General features: G+C 45.5%; 1 protein-coding gene and 1 long non-coding RNA gene across 4 annotated transcripts in view; one reads left to right on the plus strand and one right to left on the minus strand.

Moving 5' to 3' along the window:
* Positions 1 to 18,668, plus strand: part of LOC309370886 — a 138,099-nt gene that overhangs the window by 70,727 nt on the left and 48,704 nt on the right. The window lies entirely within an intron of this gene.
* Positions 15,902 to 18,668, minus strand: part of LOC309370842 (lysosomal acid lipase/cholesteryl ester hydrolase-like) — a 51,180-nt gene continuing 48,413 nt past the window's right edge. The window contains exon 9 of one of the 3 annotated variants that reach the window (XM_081912996.1): positions 15,902 to 16,195. In XM_081912996.1, the coding sequence (XP_081769122.1) occupies positions 15,962 to 16,195 (234 nt within the window). In that variant the 3' untranslated portion in view covers positions 15,902 to 15,961. The remainder of the gene's footprint in view (positions 16,196 to 18,668) is intronic. The other 2 variants (XM_081912993.1, XM_081912995.1) reach the window with 2 other exon arrangements.

Here is an 18,668-nt window from a genome sequence, read left to right on the forward strand (position 1 = left end):
TGGACAAAAATTGACCAAATCTGGGTAACTAGTAGTCTGGCGCCAAGGACAAAAAAAGTAGAAATCTGCCCAAAAACCTGCTCCGACCATAACGCGGTAAAGATGGAGATGAAACTAACATCAACTGGATCCTTTAGATGGAGAATGAATGACACCCTATTCAGAGATGAAGAGATTTATAAGAAGGCCCAAAAAACACTGAAAGATTACTTTGAGATAAATTTGAGAACAGAAGTGGAGAAAAGAACAATTTGGGACGCAAGCAAGGCCGTGATGCGAGGTTTCCTAATTCAACAGAACTCTATAAAGAGGAAAAAACAAAATGAGAGGAAAGAAAAAATATTGGAAAAAATGAAAGAAGGGGAAAAGAAATTGAGGTCTAAACCAAAGTCTCATGAGATTTTGAGAGAAATAAAGTATTACCAGATGCAATATATGGAATTGATGAATCAAGAGATAGAATGGAAAATAAAACAAATGAGACAAAAGACATTTGAATCAGCAGACAAATGTGGGAAACTTCTGTCATGGCAACTGAAAAAGAGGCAAAAATTGAACACTGTGACGAGTCTAGAAATGGATGGAAAGATTATCCACAAACCTAATGAGATAAGTAATTGTTTTCAAAGTTTTTTCAGGAAATTATATGCACAAGGGCCAGTTAACGAACAAGAAATAGAAGAATTTATTAAAAAATATGGACTACCAAAAATTTCAGAACAAAGTAAAATGATCTTGAATGAGAAAATAACAGAACAAGAAATAGAGGGTGCGATTCAGAACATGCAATTGGGAAAATCACCAGGACCAGATGGTTTGACCGCCAGATACTACAAAGCGCTGAAGGAATGGTTAATACAACCACTGAAGGAAGTCTGCAATGAAATTTTGGAGGGGAAAAAGGCACCTGAATCGTGGAAAGAGGCTTTTATCTCACTTATACCGAAAACAGAGACTGAAAAGAACCAGGTCAAAAACTACCGCCCTATATCATTACTCAATGTGGATTATAAAAATTTTGCAGACATTTTGGCAAAAAGATTAAAGAGAGTGTTGTTAGGGGAGATTCATAAGGACTAAACCGGCTTTCTCCCAGGGAGACATATGTCAGACAATGTGAGGAACATTATAGATATTTTGGAGTTGTTAGAAGTGGACATCAACAGGAAGGCCGTTTTAATTTTTGTGGATGCGGAGAAAGCCTTTGATAATATTTGTTGGAGCTTTATGAAGAAGAATCTCCAAGGGATGGGGGTAGGCCAAGGTTTTGAAAACGGTATAGGTGCAATATATTCTAAACAAAAAGCAAAGTTAATTGTAAATAATGTGGTAACGGAAGAAATACCCATAGAAAAAGGTACACGACAGGGATGCCCAATATCCCCTTTACTTTTTATATCAGTCCTGGAGGTTTTGTTAAACATGATTAGAAGGGACCAGTTGGTTAAAGGAGTTCAGGTCGGAGTCAGACACTACAAGTTAAGGGCATTTGCAGATGATCTAGTATTGACCCTGCAACAGCCAGACACTAGTACCAAAAGAGTATTAGAACTAATTGAGATATTTGGTCAAGTAGCAGGATTTAAATTGAACAAACAGAAAACGAAAGTGCTGGAAAAAAAATCTAACAATGGATGAAAGAGAGATTTCAGAGTGAAACAGGTTTGGTAATAACGAAAAAAGTGAAGTACCTGGGGGTAAACTTAACATCTAAGAATGTGAACTTATTTAAGGATAATTATGAAAAATGTTGGACGGAAGTAAAGAAAGATCTAGAAATATGGTCAAGGTTGAGGCTTTCCTTGTTAGGCCGAATTGCTGTCATTAAGATGAATGTAATGCCTAGAATGTTGGGGACGCAGGTGGCGCTGTGGGTTAAAGCCTCAGCGCCTAGGACTTGCCGATCGAAAGGTCGGCGGTTCGAATCCCTGCGGCGGGGTGCGCTCCCGCTGCTCGGTCCCAGCGCCTGCCAACCTAGCAGTTCGAAAGCACCTCCGGGTGCAAGTAGATAAATAGGGACCGCTTACCAGCGGGAAGGTAAACGGCATTTCCGTGTGTGGCTCTGGCTCACCAGAGCAGCGATGTCACGCTGGCCACGTGACCCGGAAGTGTCTCCAGACAGCGCTGGCCCCTGGCCTCTTAAGTGAGATGGGCGCACAACCCCAGAGTCTGTCAAGACTGGCCCGTACGGGCAGGGGTACCTTTACCTTTACCTTTAATGCCTAGAATGTTATTTTTATTTCAGACGTTGCAGATTTTGGACAAGATGGATTGTTTCAAGAAGTGGCGGAAAGACATATATAAATTTGTCTGGCAGGGCAAAAAGCCCAGAATAAAATTTAAGATTTTAACTGACGCAAAAGATAGAGGGGGCTTTGCCCTGCCAGACTTAAGACTTTACTATGAATCAGCAGCTTTTTGCTGGTTGAAACATTGGCTGCTTCTTGAAAACACAGACATTTTGGACTTGGAAGGGTATGATAATAGCTTCGGCTGGTGTCACGGCCACCCAGGATGGGTCCCAGCTCACAAGAGACCTCACTCCGTTGCAGTTTATTTACAGGAAAAGTTTATTGAAGATTTCTGCTTCTCGTACAGTTCAGCATCGTGGCCGTACGTCTGTCACGTTAGACCGCTGAAGTCCCCTCTGACTCCTCCCCTCTTCCACACCAACTTAATAGCCTGGCTCTAGACCACCTCTTCCTCTCCTTTCTTTTCCGCAGGGTCTTCCTGCCCCCCTGGGTTCCCTCTCTCCGTGACTCGCCTGAGGCTGAATCCTCTGCCGCCTCTTCCCCCCTCCTTCTGGCTTTAGGGCCGGGCTCCTCCCCTGAGCTCTCTCCACTTCCGCGCGCCTCTACGTTTGAACTTGGCGCGCGTACGTTGCTGCTGACCTTTCTTTCGACCGCTACACCACCCCTTGTTCTGCTCTCCACCCTTTCCGGCTGAACACCTTGCTCCAACCCCCTTTCTCTGTTCTCTCCTAATCCTGCTCCCTCCGAGAGGCTGACGACTCCACCCCCTTTACTCCGTTCCGGCTGAGACGCCTCTTGCTGCGTCTGTCTTCCACTGGGCTCCTCTCCGCTTCTCCCTTCTCCTCCCTTTTGCTTGATTAAGGTAACCCCCTTTTGAGAATCCTCTGACTCGCTGCTCAGACTCGTGGATTCCCTCAGAATTCCGTCATCTTCTTCCTCATCCTTCTGCCCCTCCTCCCACTCGCTCTCCGTCTCCTCTGTCATCTCCTCCTCTCTCCCAGAAACCCTGACATCCATCCCCCCCTCGAAGCCCCCCCTTCCCCCCTCCCGCTCGCCGGGTGCAGGTTGAGGAAAACGTGGTTCTTCCGGGGTCGGTTCAGGATACAAGTTGTCCACTTCAACGTTCTCCTCTGTCATCTCCGTATATGTGTGTTCGAACTCGGGTTCCCCACCCACAGACCTCACAGTCTCTTCCTCCATCACTGCTTCTCCTGGCGCTGCCTGCCAAGGACCTACCATCCATCCCTGACTCCATGCCTCCCTTGGCTGATCCACCCACCAACAAGGGCCTGTCTCCTCCCCCCCCAGTCTCGGATCCCTGGTCGGGCTTGTTTCGGGCGTATGGCCCTCGGGTGAGGAGAAACCCTCGAACGTGCTGTCTGACAAAGTGGGCGTGAAAAGCCAATCATCAAAATACTCCTCGGGCATGGGCTTGTGCGGAAAAAGTGCATGGAACTCCTCCTTCAACAGGGGTTCGTCCAACGCGTAACCCGGCACCCAGCTATTGGCAGAGGCCGGAGTGCCTTCCCTGGCTAGAAAATATTCAACTCCCTCCTCCCCCCATCTCGAGTCCAGTATCTCTGTGACCTCGTTAAGAGGTTCTGGTCTTGGCGATTCCCCCCCCTCAGGCGCCCTCCTACGTGGCTCTGGGAGTGCTCCTGACTCTTGAAACCTGTGTGGGGTTTTGTAGGGAGTGAGCACCGACCTATGAAAGACCGGGTGCACCCTGGAACCCTCCGGAAGGGCTAGACGAAAAGCCACCGGATTGATCTTAGCCTCAATTTGATATGGCCCTAGCTGCCTGTGTCCTAACTTCTTCTTGGCCAATGACCTGGCCGGCATCGCGTGGGCTGCTAACCACACCCAGTCCCCAATCTGGATGTCCTCTCCCGCCCTCCTGTGCTTATCGGCCTGCACCTTATACGCCTGTTTTGCCAGCTCCAAATGTCTCCGCAGCTCCTCGTGCACCTCTTGCAACTCCGCTGCAAACTGGTCGGCATCTTGAGGCCCCCCCCCTCCTGGTGCCGCAAATCTCGGGAAGGTTCTGGGATGACGGCCATTGTTCGCGAAGAAAGGCGTCACCCCGGTGGATGCGTGTTTCGTGTTGTTGTAGGCGAATTCAGCCATCGGCAGATAGTCCACCCACGCCGCAGGTCGCTGGTTGGCGTAGCACCGCAGGTACTGCTGCATGATCGCGTTGACCCTCTCCGCTTGACCGTTGGTTTGTGGATGTCTCGCCGATGTCAGGTTGATTTTGACGTGCAAGATGCCCAGAAGCTTTCGCCAGAAAGTGGAAACAAACTGGCGCCCCCTGTCGGACAAGACGGACTGCGGAAGTCCATGCACTCTGAAGACGTGATCGATGAAGAGCTTTGCGGTCTGTTCTGCCGTCGCCACCTTGGCACAAGGGATGAAATGCGCCATCTTGGTGAACAAGTCCACCACCACTAACACCGCCGTCTTACCTCTGGAGCTGGGCAGGTCCGTAACAAAGTCCAACGCTACCCTCTCCCACGGTTGCTGCGGTGTCTCCAGCGGTTCTAGCAATCCCGCCTGCTTCTGGTGCACTGGTTTGGACCTCTGGCAGATATCACACCTGGCGACGTAGTCCGCCACCTCTCCTCTCATCTGGGGCCACCAAAAGTCTCTAGCCACCAACTCCATCGTCTTCTCTTTGCCGAAATGGCCTGCACTAGGGGCGTCATGCAATTGTTGCAGAACCTTGGCTCGAAGATCGTCGGTGGGCACGTAAAGGGCACCCTTACGAGTCAAAAGTCCATCTTGCAATTGGAACTCATCGTTGTCTCGCGACCCTCCGCGTAGCTCCTCCATCTTGGACTGTGCAAACTGATCCCTTTGCAACGCGCGTCGCACCGCGTCCAGGTCGACTGCGATGGTAGCGCACGTCCACGCCTGCGGTGCGAAAATGTGCTTTGCTGCGATTGGAGCTGCTTCCTCCAAGTATTGCGGCTTTCGGGACAGCGCGTCTGCAATAACATTGGAGTCTCCTGGGATGTATTCTATTTTGAAGTCGAAATCCGCAAAGAACTCCGCCCAGCGCATGTGTCGCTGGGTCTGTAACTTAGCCGTCCGCCAATACTCTAAGTTCTTGTGATCCGTGCGGACTTGCACCGTGTGCTTGGCTCCTATTAAGAAGTGTCGCCACGCTTTGAAAGCTGCATGAATGGCCAACAACTCCCTGTCCCATATGGTATAATTGCGCTCCGTCTTGCTGAGCTTCCGGGAGTAGAACGCACCCGGTCTCCAGTTGCCTTGTGAATCCTCTTGCAAAAGAACGGCCCCAACCGCTCTGTCTGACGCATCGGTCTCTACCCGCATGGGTCTGCCGGGATTCACGTGGAGCAGCTGCTCTTCGGAGGCGAAAAGACCTTTAAGCGTCCGGAAGGACCGCTCCGCTTGTTCGGTCCAGACGAACTTCTTCTTCTTGGAACTGAGGGTGTCAGTGATAGCCGCCGTCGCGTTCGCAAAACCTTTAATAAACTTGCGGTAAAAATTGGCAAAGCCGATGAACCTCTGGACCTCTTTCCGATTTCGAGGGCTTTTCCAGTCCAACAGCGCTTGAACCTTAGCCCTGTCCATGGCCAGTCCCTCGTCGGACAACTTGTAGCCAAGGAAATCAACCTCTCTGACATCAAACTGGCATTTTTCCAACTTGGCGTACAGCCTGTGGTCCTTCAGCCTCTGCAGGACCTCCCTCACGTCCTTATCGTGATCCTCCGGCGATTCCGAGAAAATCAGGATATCGTCGAGAAAGCAGACACACTTCTTGTAGAGGAGACCTGCTAGCACGTGGTGCATAAATGCTTGAAAAACGTGGCTGCCATTTTGGAGACCGAAAGGCATGACTCTGTATTCGTATGTGCCCAGAGGGGTGAACATGGCGGTCTTCCACTCATCTCCTTTCCGGATGCGGATGAGATTGTAAGCTCCACGTAGGTCCAGCTTGGTGAAAATCTTGCCCCTCCTGACGGTCGCTAAAAGGTCGTCAATCTTGGGCATGGGGAAAGCTTTGGGCTTAGTCAAGCTGTTTATGAACCTGTAATCCACTATAAGCCTTTTTTGGGGCGTGTTTTTCTTCTTCACAAAGAACACAGGGCTGCCACCCGCTGCTTTAGATTCCTGGATGAAACCTCGCTTGAGGTTATGGTCTATGAACTCCCGAAGCTCTTGCATCTCGTCTTCCGACATGGAGTACAGCTTGGCAGCAGGCAGTTGCGCCCCTGGCACTAAATCAATCGCGCAGTCGTAAGGTCTGTGAGGCGGCAACTTGTCAGCTTCCTTCTCACAGAAAACCTCCAAGAAGTCCTGGTACTTGTGAGGCACTGTTTGCACCATACCCAGATGCAACTGCTGCTCGGCTTCTCCTCCCTGATCGGTCTGAAAGCAATGCTGAGCACAATACGATGAACAAAAGGTGATCTGCCGCTGGTACCACGCAACCGCGGGACTGTGCCTCTCCAGCCAACTCATGCCTAACACGATGGGTGTGTCCGATAAGTGGGTGACATTGAAACTAATAAGTTCTCGATGGTTGCCAATCTGCATCATCATGGGAGGGGTTTGCTGCACCACTTGCCCCCCCAGCAACTTCCTGCCGTCTACCGTGACCACGTTTAGAGGCGTCGTTGCAGGCAGGAGCGCCATGTTGTGCTGCTTAACGAACTGCAGTCCCACGAAGTCGGCGTTGCTTCCCGAATCGATCGTTATTGGAACCTCGAGGAGTCTCCCATCAGGCAACTGGAGTGTTGCTGTGAGCAGAACTGCCGGTCTGGGAGGCAAAGGGTCCACGCTCTGCAGTGATGCTGGGGGCTTGTCTACAGATCCGCCTGGCTGAGCCCCAGTAGCTCTGCTTCCAGCCAGGCACTGTCGTTTCCCTGAAGCTGCTCCCCTGGTTGCACCTCTGCTGTTACAGTTGCCAGTGCTGCAGTGTGCTTCTGGAGCCTCTGGGGGCACTCTTTCGCCATATGGTGCGCACTGTCACAGATGTAACACTTCCTGGTTCCTCTAGGAGGCTTCGCTTTGGCTGCACCAGGGACAGGGCTCTGGGATGGCTTCTGAGCCCTAGCACCACCAATCTCCATCGGCTCCTCGCTGTCCTTCCCCATTGGCGAGGGGTGCGCACGGCTGAAATCCCTGTGCACAAAAGGGAGAGTCCTCGCTTGCGCACGCGCTTGGGGCCCGTCCTCCTCGTGCCACGGACGTCCCTCATGTCGAATTCCAATAGCTAAAGCCCGTTGCACCACGTCTTCTAGGGTCTGGGGTCTGTCCCCCCTAGCGATCTCATCCTTGATGGGGGGGCTCAATCCCTCCCAAAAAAGATCTCTGACCGGCTTACTGTCCTTTGGCCAATCTAAGGCGGTGAGCAATGCAAAAAATTTAGAGTGGTATTGGCGCACAGTCGCTTTCCCCTGCCTCAGCCCGTGCATTTGACGGCGCGCAATGTCCACATCCACAGAGGATTGAAAACAAGAATCCATCGCTTTGATGAACGCAGTTGAATTGCGACGGGCCGGTCCATCTTCGCGCCACAGATTGCGTAGCCAAGCCCTGGCCTCCCCATGCAGGTGCGAAACAATGAACCCCACTTTCTCCTCCTCATCTTTAAAATCGTGACGGAGTAAATGCAGTGCATATACGACGTCCGCTCTGAAATTGGGATAGTCTTGCAAGTTGCCATTAAAATGCGGAACCAGGGCACCCCCCCTCCGTCCAAGCGCAATGCCCTCCGCTCTGGAACCTGGGGCCCCCGCCCTGTCCGCGTGTTCCCACCTTGCCTGCAAATCCTGGCACGTCTTCTCCAAGTCGTCATTCTTCTTCTGCGAAGCAATGACTGCCGATGTGAGAGCGGTAACCTGATCCCGCAGTGCAACCAGCTGCTCCTCAGCGCTCATGGCTGCTCCCGTTCGTGAGCTTCGCAAAAAAAATTTTTTGCTTTCTGAGAGGGGACTTACTGTCACGGCCACCCAGGATGGGTCCCAGCTCACAAGAGACCTCACTCCGTTGCAGTTTATTTACAGGAAAAGTTTATTGAAGATTTCTGCTTCTCGTACAGTTCAGCATCGTGGCCGTACGTCTGTCACGTTAGACCGCTGAAGTCCCCTCTGACTCCTCCCCTCTTCCACACCAACTTAATAGCCTGGCTCTAGACCACCTCTTCCTCTCCTTTCTTTTCCGCAGGGTCTTCCTGCCCCCCTGGGTTCCCTCTCTCCGTGACTCGCCTGAGGCTGAATCCTCTGCCGCCTCTTCCCCCCTCCTTCTGGCTTTAGGGCCGGGCTCCTCCCCTGAGCTCTCTCCACTTCCGCGCGCCTCTACGTTTGAACTTGGCGCGCGTACGTTGCTGCTGACCTTTCTTTCGACCGCTACACCACCCCTTGTTCTGCTCTCCACCCTTTCCGGCTGAACACCTTGCTCCAACCCCCTTTCTCTGTTCTCTCCTAATCCTGCTCCCTCCGAGAGGCTGACGACTCCACCCCCTTTACTCCGTTCCGGCTGAGACGCCTCTTGCTGCGTCTGTCTTCCACTGGGCTCCTCTCCGCTTCTCCCTTCTCCTCCCTTTTGCTTGATTAAGGTAACCCCCTTTTGAGAATCCTCTGACTCGCTGCTCAGACTCGTGGATTCCCTCAGAATTCCGTCATCTTCTTCCTCATCCTTCTGCCCCTCCTCCCACTCGCTCTCCGTCTCCTCTGTCATCTCCTCCTCTCTCCCAGAAACCCTGACAGCTGGCATGCATACTTATGGTATGACAAGGCAAAAGTCTATAAGGGCTTTAAAAATCATATTGTTAGGAAAGCATTGTACAACGTTTGGATACGGTACAAAGACTTATTGGCAAGTAAAACTCCCAGGTGGTTGTCACCAATGGAAGCTAAGGAGGTGAAAAAACTTAATATGGAGTCTAAATGGCCAAAATATTATGAAATTCTAGAATATGACGGTGAAAAGGTTAAACTACAGAGCCCAAAAGTACGAGATTGGTTGCATTACCATCAGATAAATGAGACATTTAAACAGGACAGGAAAATAGGATTTCAGAAGGAGAGGTCAAAGTTAGAAACAGAATTGTTAGAACCCAATACTAAGAATTTATCAAGAATGTATAACTTGCTGTTGAAATGGAATACACAGGATGAAACGTTGAAATCAGCCATGATTAAATGGGCACAAGACATCGGTAATGACATTATGTTTGCGGACTGGGAACAGTTATGGACCACTGGTGTTAAATTTACGGCATGTAATGCCTTAAAAGAGAACATAATGAAAATGATCTACAGGTGGTACATGACCCCAGTCAAGCTTGCAAAAATTTATCATTTGCCCAATAACAAATGTTGGAAATGTAATGAGACTGAAGGTACTTTTTACCACCTTTGGTGGACTTGCCCGAGGATTAAAGCCTTTTGGGAAATGATCTATAATGAAATTAAGAAAGTCCTTAAGTGGACCTTTCCTAAGAAACCTGAGGCTTTTCTCCTGGGCATGGTTGGCCAACTGGTGTTGAAGAAGGACAGGACGTTTTTTATGTATGCTACCACAGCAGCAAGAATTCTTTTGGCAAAGTTTTGGAAGACGCAAGAATTACCTACTCTGGAAGAATGGCAGACAAAGGTGATCGACTTCATGGGATTGGCAGAGATGACCGGCAGAATCCGTGACCAGGGGAAAGAGACAGTGGAAGAAGATTGGAAGAAATTTAAAATATATCTTAAAAATTGTTGTAAAGTTGAGGAGTGTTAAGATGTCAAGGATTAAGAAATAGAGAATTACAGCTGTAACTAATAAGTTAAAAAAACTGAATGAAGGGAATTAAAAAGTTAATTGACTGGAGGAGTTGCTAAAGAAATGTAAAACAAGGATGCAGCGAAAGGGAGGTATGGGGAAGTCAGGGGAAAGAAGGTGCAGAAAATAAGATTATGAAATTATACATGTTTAAATGTTTGTATGTTTTTGTTTTGTGTGTTGTTTGTTCTTAATTATGTGTTTGGAAAATGAATAAAAAAATTATTATAAAATAATTCAAAGTGTGAGAGGAAATTCTCCCTTCCAGCTTTCATGAATTCTTCCCCAGTGACTCAATCTCCTGGCCCCCATGAAACACGCTTTTAATCCTACTTGACTCAAGTTTGCATTTAGGGAAAACAAAATGCAATTATAGATACTGTTTGTGTTTTCCTATAGACCAGGCACCCCCAAACTCGGCCCTCCAGATGTTTTGGGACTACAATTCCCATCATCCCTGACCACTGGTCCTGTTAACTAAGGATGATGGGAGTTGTAGTCCCAAAACATCTGGATGGCCAAGTTTGGGGGTGCCTGCTGTAGACTATGTGATTTAGAATTTGCTGTCCTTTTTCAAGCACATTTTTTAAAGGGCAACCTCATGAGGAATTTAAAGGGGGCTGTGACAGCACTGTGTCCCCAATCTCCCCAGCGGGTACCAGGGCTGTGTAGAGCAGTGTTTCCCAACCTTGTGCCTCCAGCTGTTTTTGAACTACAACTCCCATCATCCCTGACTAGCAAGACCAGTGGCAAGGGATGATGGGAATTGTAGTCCAAAAACAGCTGGAGGCACAAGGTTGGGAAACACTGGTGTAGAGAGCCCAAGCCAGAAAGAGAGCCTCTCCCTATTGTGAGTGGTACCAGCGTAGGGCAACATTCAAGATGGGTAGAAGGAACCATGTAGGGACTCCATTTCTGATTCCTCAGGAGTAGCCATGCCAGGACAACCCATTTAAAATGGTAAACAACAAGCAGCAAAACAAATCTGTGTACTGGCTTTAAATTACTTTGCCAAGTAACATCTTGCCACGTTGAGTAATAAGGGGATGGCGAATGACGCAAGGTTTATTCCAAGAATAACTGGTAAGACAATCTCAACCTTAATTTCCTTTGTGGATTAAAATTATATCGAAAGGTACTTGACTATTAAAATGGATTGTATGCTGATTTAAGAGATTTTTTTTTCTGTGAGGGGGACTTTGGTTTGCTGAAGAAAGGAGTAGATAGAGAAATGTGAAATAGAAGGACATAAATTAATAATTCAATAAAGGACTGTTTCTACCACAATTATTTTCCATTTATAGTTGTAGCCAATGGACTCTGTTGGATACAATATAAATACTTGAATTTGGTGCAATGAGCCCCCAGGGATCCTTTGCTGAGTTCCAAAGGTTTGAGGATTGGGACTATGGCAAAAGAGCATACTGGAATGTAAACAGGTATACACTTTAAGAAAATACCATCTTGTGGCAAAATAAGGTCATGACAAGAGAAGATAGGTGTGGAAAGCAATAAAGATATTTTTGAAGGTATACTACCAACTGTTGGAGGAAAAGGGATATGACAGATGGTGACGGCTCGTGGCAGAAAAGCGTCACTGCCAGCTGCAGGTGATTTCAGTGAGATTTTGATGTGAATTCATTTATCTGTAGAACAAAATTCTTTAGCATTGGCTGAGTTATTGAAGGATTGTACCAGTGACATTAAAAATTTGGCTAAAAGGACAACACTATTGGAAGGGTCAGTTTAAAACTTTCTGAAGGGAGCCAAGATAACCCCCCCAAAAAAAAAGTGTATAGTAGAAGTTCAAGGTCAGGTGTCAGCTCTGCAAGCTGAGAAATAAACCTTAGAGGACAAGATTGCAGTCATATATATATATATATATATATATATATATATATATATATATGCAGGTTTTGGTGTCCTCGGGTGTCTTCCCGTGTAAAAGTTGGGGTGTCTAGGCGATATATATGCTTTCGTAGATTTTCACGGGTACAGGAATGCAGGTTTTGGTGTCCTCGGGTGTCTTCCCGTGTAAAAGTTGGGGTGTCTAGGCGACGTTTCGACGAGGTCTCACTCGTCATCTTCAGGCTGGTGCTTTCGGCTTCTTGTTACTGGAACAGAGCAGGATCTCAGTGTTTGAGTTCCTATAAATACTGTTGAGGGGGTGTGGTGTATAGCCTCCAATGTTCTGGGCAGAGAGGAAGTTCCCAGGCTAGTGTGCCTTTTCTTCTTTTGTTCCTTAATTACTTGAGGGATATCTTGAGTGATTTCTTGAGTGATATCCTGAGTACCACTTAGGTGGGTCATTAGGTGTGGATTAGTTGCTAAAGTCTTTGTGTCTTGACCTCTTGAACTTTGTGAAGAGTTTTTCTGAGAAGATGGCTGTACTGCACTTAGTTGTGCTCTGGCTTGGCTTCGTGTATAGGGGCGAGCTGTGGTTTTGTGGCCTGTGTCAGCCAGATCTGTGTAGGGATTGCAGGGGGGTGCAGCATCCGGAGGTGCCACCATGGTTTGGCTACTGGATGGTGTCTGTAATTTATCTGTGGAGAGGGTCTGGGTTTGGGTCTGGTGTGGTTGATTGGTGATAGCGTTCTGTGTGCCTCTGGATCTGGTGTCAGTTTTTGTGGGGAGGGCTAATTTCCAGATGTCTGGCAAGCGGGATGTGTCGTCACGCTTGTTCATGTTGTGAGGGTGTTTCTCTATCTCGATGGCTTCCATGATTATTCTCTTGTGGTGATGTTCCATGTTAAAGAGCAATTTGGAATCTGCAAAATTAATTTCGTGTCCTGTTTCTTTCATGTGTTGGAAAAGAGAGGAAGTTTTTTCTTCTTTTTTGACGGCATTCTTGTGTTCTGCGATACGTGCATTTATTCGTCTGTTTGTTTGTCCAATGTACGTGGCTGGGCAGACTTTGCAGGGTATTTCATAGACCCCTTGGTTTTCCAACTGGATTTTATCCTTGGGGTTTCTGAGGATATTGGCTATTTTTTGGTTGGTGCAAAAGGCTGTTTTGATATTGTGTTTATGGAGGATTTTGCTAATTTTATCTGTAGTGCCCTTGATATAAGGAAGGAGGGCCATGCCATTGTTTTCTTCTGTGTCTTGGTTTTTGGGGGGTGTTTCTTTTTGGATTAGCTTCGTAACCCTGTTTTGCTGGTATCCATTGGCAATTAACACATTTGAGAGATTCTGTAACTCAGTTGTCAAGTGGTCTTTGTCAGCCAGGCGTTTGGTTCTGGAGATGAGAGTCTTGGCTACGGAGTTTATTTGTGCAGGGTGGTGGTGTGATTGTGCATGTAAGTAGCGGTTGGTGTGTGTTTTTTTCCGGTAGATAGTGTGTCCTAGGGAGCCATCAGGTTTTTTTAGATTAGGACGTCAAGGAAGGGAAGTTGGTTGTTGGCTTCTATTTATATATATATATGAGATTTAGAGGTATACCGGAGCTTTGGGAGGAAGATTTTAAAAAAAAAAGATTGGCAAAGGAATTGGCATTTTTTTTACAACTACAACCAGAGATAATGGAGAATTCAATAGACAGAGCTTATATAATTACTGGTCAATCATCATATCTGAAAGCTAAGAAACTCCCAGGGGACTTTGGTGCAATTTTCTTCAAGAGCAATGAGAGATAAAAAATTGCAATCCCAAATAAAAGAAAGGAATACAGATTTTTGGTTGAGGCATTATAGAAACAGAAGATGCCATTTAGACGGGAATACCCAGAGGGACTGAGTTCCACTTACAAAGCTGAAAGTCATAGATGTACAGATCTGCAAAGAGCACAAGATTTCTGGGAGGGGAAAAAGTGGAGGTAATAGAAGTATAACAGCAAGACAAGTTGGAGGAATAACAGTGAGACACAAAGGAATCACACAGTTATATGAGAAACGGACTTTATAAGGATTATAAATGAATCTTATCAAGAACAATTATGGGGTTGTGTGGAGTAAGATTAAGGAGGCAAAGAAAGATGGAATAGGATGAGACTCTCCTTTCTGAGCAGTGGTATAGATGAATATTTCAGACAATTCCGGTGAGCTCCTTTAAACAATGGCAAAGAGAGATTGTTACATTTATCCGGCAAGGGAAAAGCCAAGGATTAAATATAAAAATTTAATAGATGTAAAAGAAAGAGGCGGATTCTCACTGCCAGATCTAAAATATACTATGAAACAGCGTGTATTAGTTGATTAAAGAAATGGCTCCAGTTACAGATAGGTAGCCGTGTTGGTCTGCCATAGTCAAAACAAAACAAAAATTCCTTCCAGTAGCACCTTAAAGACCAACTAAGTTAGTTCTTGGTATGAAATGGCTATTACTAAAGAATACAAGAGTGTTTGATTTAGAAGGATAAGGGAATAGTTTTGGGTGGCATGCTTACCTATGGTATGACAAGGGATTTTCTGAATCATTGCATAAGGAGAAGTTTATATGGTGTTTTGAGCTATGAAGCTTCTTGACATGTTTTGGGAGCACGGAAGTAAGATGGCCCCTACTGAAGGCTTGGTTGCCAAGGTAGCTGGGGTTAAAGTGGGATAGTTGAGACCAAATGTCTTGGGGCACCCCAAGGAAATTGATACCAGTGGAGAGTCATGCATCTTTACATACTATGACCTATAACCTTTCTTGCTGTATGTAGAAGGATGTTTTTAAGTTTTATGACTCTTTGTGTGCTGTGTTTGAAACTGCTATATAAGCTTCGTTCTAATGTGACTTGTGGCAGTCTTTTCTAACCAGCACTTCTGCTGGTTAGTGAGGTTGTCCTGTTGCATTAATAAACTGGGTTCCTGCTGGATCTGTTGAGCTTGCTGTTGGTGATAACAATTATTTCCAATTGTTCCAATTGTTCAAGAGCTTTTGGGGGTTTTTAAGGTAAATGCCGTATACAGGTAATAAGAGTGCTGCAGCTGATTCTTCTTCTGAAACATCCTAAGGAACAGATACTTAATACTTTCTATGTTATAACATAGACAATCCTATGCCTTGGAATCTTAATCAGAGAAGGTCTGCAACTTGTGCTAATTGTTCCTAGACCACATTTCCTGTGATCCCTGACAGTTGGGCATGCGGGCTGGGGCTGATGTCCAACAAGTGGTGGGAAACAGGTTGCTCATCCCTGGACATGTCGTGGGATGAGCTCACTTGAAAACAGCAACAAAAGAAAATCAGAAAATGGGATGGCTTCTGTAAATTCCTGGAAAATAGGAGCACTTGGAGGGTCTGAGACATAGTTTACAGCATGGCCCAGGCTTCCCAACCCTTTGTAAGTATTATGAAGCATTTCATCTCAAACAATCAGCAAATGTGATTTCTAGAATGCAACTGTTTTGTGGTTTCAAATAGAACTACCTCGTTGGTTTTTATCTGCAGTAATTGACAAATTGTACTCCACGTGCTTTTTTAGTTTAGTTGGTGTTTGATTTTTAATTTAGAGTTAGAGGTCTGCTGCCCAATCACTTTAGAAAATTAGGATCCTGTTCAATATGAGAATACAGCAGCTAAACATCAACCACTAAATTCAGAGTATATTTCAATTTGCAGTTAATTTGTTGATTGCATTTTAAAGGGGGTGGGGGGATTTCAGATAGGGAGTTCCATAATTTTATACAGAAGAGAAGCAAGTTTATTCTATAAAGCATGGTTACAAAATATAAAATGAAATATAATAATAAGTAGTACTAGAGGCTGCACTCCTGATTATTGTTACATTTTTACCATCCATTTTGTTATGTATTTTTCTTTAGATCCTTTTTGCTATTTATGCTATTTTTGCTATTTATGCCACCTTCAATTTTTTTGTGACAGAAAAAAAGAACATAAATGAATATGTTGATTTATGTAAGATTTCTTTAAAATATGAGTCTGCATTAATATCAGATATATAGTTTGGACCTTACATTAAGACTTTATTTGAACTTTTGCATCAGAGAAAGCACATCCTTATACAACTTGTCTGGTGCATCAAGACCCCAGATAAAATCCGTATGTTGCCATTCAGGAATATTCTTATAGAAAACTAAATGAGGGATTCGAGGGAGCAGACGTTCAATAGCCTCGGTGGTTACAATAATATCATGCCCACCACTCCACACAGCAGTTGGCACAGTAATGTCTTCTATCTTATAAAATGGGGGTGTACTCTGTTGAGGAAAAGATCAGAAACATGAAAATGAGGTTCACCTTTCACATCTTTTTCTCATTTTTAAGACATCATTTGGGTCTTCAAATGTATTGGGTGTCTAACATCTGTCCCTTGTAAATCATTCTTTAACTTTCTGTTCAATATCTAATTCTGTTCTCTGGACCAGCAAAATTAATTTTTTTAAAAAAAATAAGTTGGAATCATATAGTCATTTACATAGCACTAAATCCTGGTAGGCTTACTTTTTAGTAGAGCTGGATTAATCTGTCATTTATTGTTTTCCTAGTTTTTCATTTTTCCAGTTTGCACCATTTCTGCAACAATTTGCATTGGGTTTTTTGTATACATTTGCCTGCATATGTCATCTATTACGTGTATTGCTGCATGCAATTTTGCCCAATACATATTTCTGTTCTTCAGTTGCAAGTAATATACATATTTCAGCAAACATTTATTTTTTTGTTGTTGTAATATAATACAGGCAGCTCCCCACTTACACAGCAATTATATTCCAGGCTTCTGCATGCATAAGGTAAATGCCCATAAGTGGGGAGCCCCTTCAAAAGTTCTTCTAGTTCCTGAGGATGACATGATCTTCAGGCTCTGGGACGGGTAGCACTGGAGAGGCAACTGCTTCCTCATTTATCAGCAAAGTGCTGCTTTGCCCTCAGCAAAGCGCTGCTGCACATGCAGCTCTGGGGAAAGTCTCCTCACAAGCAGGAGACTTGTTGAGGCTGCTCAGCCAATATGCAGAAGTGCTCCCTCATGCATCAGCTGAACAAGCTCAACAAAGTCCCGCTGCACAGCTGTCTCAGATAGAGACCTTCAACTGAGCCCCAAAGCCAAAATCTAGAGGGGAATGGTAGCTCACTGGTAGAGCATCTGGTTTGTGTGAAGGTCCTAGGTCTCCCAGGTTCTCCAGATAGGGCTTGGAATCAGAGCTGCTGCCAATCAGTATAGACAGAGTTGAAATAGATGGATCAATAGTCTGCCTTGGCATAAGGCAGTTTTCTATGTTCCTACTCATTAAATACCTGTACTTTCATAGACAAAACCATAATTTCAACCAGTTCTGTGTCTTTGGTATTATCCCACTCTTTCCCAAAGGAGAACTCAGAAATCATAACACTGTTCACACTGAATGTCTAACCTGCAACCAAAATGTCTCATTTGAATCCAAACCGCTTACCATGTTGTAGACAGCTTTGTTCTTTGATCCATAATCGAAATACTTAAACTAGTTGGTTTTAGCAAACTGAAAATATGGAAAAGACAATATGAAATTTGGTGCATGTTCAAAACACAAAATCCTCTAAAAAATGGAGAGTCACAAGAAAATTCAAACGCTACGGATCTTGGATATCAGAATTCCCACCCATCTACCCTGGCCAATAAAAGCAGCAAAAGGTCAGATTCAGTAAAAGGCAGCTTCCTGAGTTCTTTCCACAAGATCCAAAGAACAGTTACAGCTCATGTATGAATATTGAAGTATCTAGAACAGTGATGGCCAAACCTGGCCCCCCAGCTGTTTTGAGACTACAACTCCCATCATCCCTAGCTAATAGGACCAGTGGTCAGGGATGATGGGAATTGTAATCCCAAAACAGCTAGACACACACACAACGATCATATGAATGCCAACCCCAAAGTAGGATCAAGTGGATTGTCAATCCCTGGATAGCTGCACAACTTGGCATCAATGGCTGTTAGTTCATTAAAGAAAAAGCAGCATTCTCTGTTAATTTATCTTTAATAGTGGACAGGGTTCAGCACAGTCAGCTTTTCTAGGCTAGGGGCAAACCGGAGTGAAGCCTGCTCCACTTTGGTCCATGCCCAAGCCCTGTCCACCTAGTGTCAGGGACTGGCTGGATGAGGAGTGGTGGCAGCCAGTTGTCCAGGAAGCCCCTAGGAATGATACTGGGGGAGAAGATTTTGATCCTGATTCAGACTGGTGAGACAGGACAGAAGGAACCAGCTGGGAGTTATTAGATACAGAGTTTTGAGATGATGGTGGGGAGGCAGAAGGGGGAAGTACACACCTGTATTTCAATGTCTGTCTTTTTTTGTTCTATACTGAAAGGCTATAGTCTGTAAGTTGTAAGTAGGAAAACAATTGGAGACTGACCTTCCCGTGCTAGTTGTTCCCTTGTTCTAACTTTAAAGTCTTATTGGTAAACCTATAATAATTCATGGTACGTTAACCATTTCTCTTTCTCTATCACACTTCTAGTGTTAAGGGTATTTTCACATGTACCCTAGGTTCATATATATTCAAGATTCTCATTGTAGTATGTCTGATGAAATGGTTTTTAAGGCCCATGTTGACTCTGACCTTATCATAGCACAGATGTCCATGCCATTCAAACCTTAAGTCATGACCTTCTAATCCTTCAAGCTCACACTCAGTGTTGAGATAAAAAAAACGGAGTGAATGGCAGGAAGAGTCACTTTCAGTAAAGGTGAACACACAC

This window comes from Podarcis melisellensis, assembly GCF_964234715.1.
Source record: "Podarcis melisellensis genome assembly, chromosome: 5".
NCBI classification, from domain to species: domain Eukaryota; kingdom Metazoa; phylum Chordata; class Lepidosauria; order Squamata; family Lacertidae; genus Podarcis; species Podarcis melisellensis.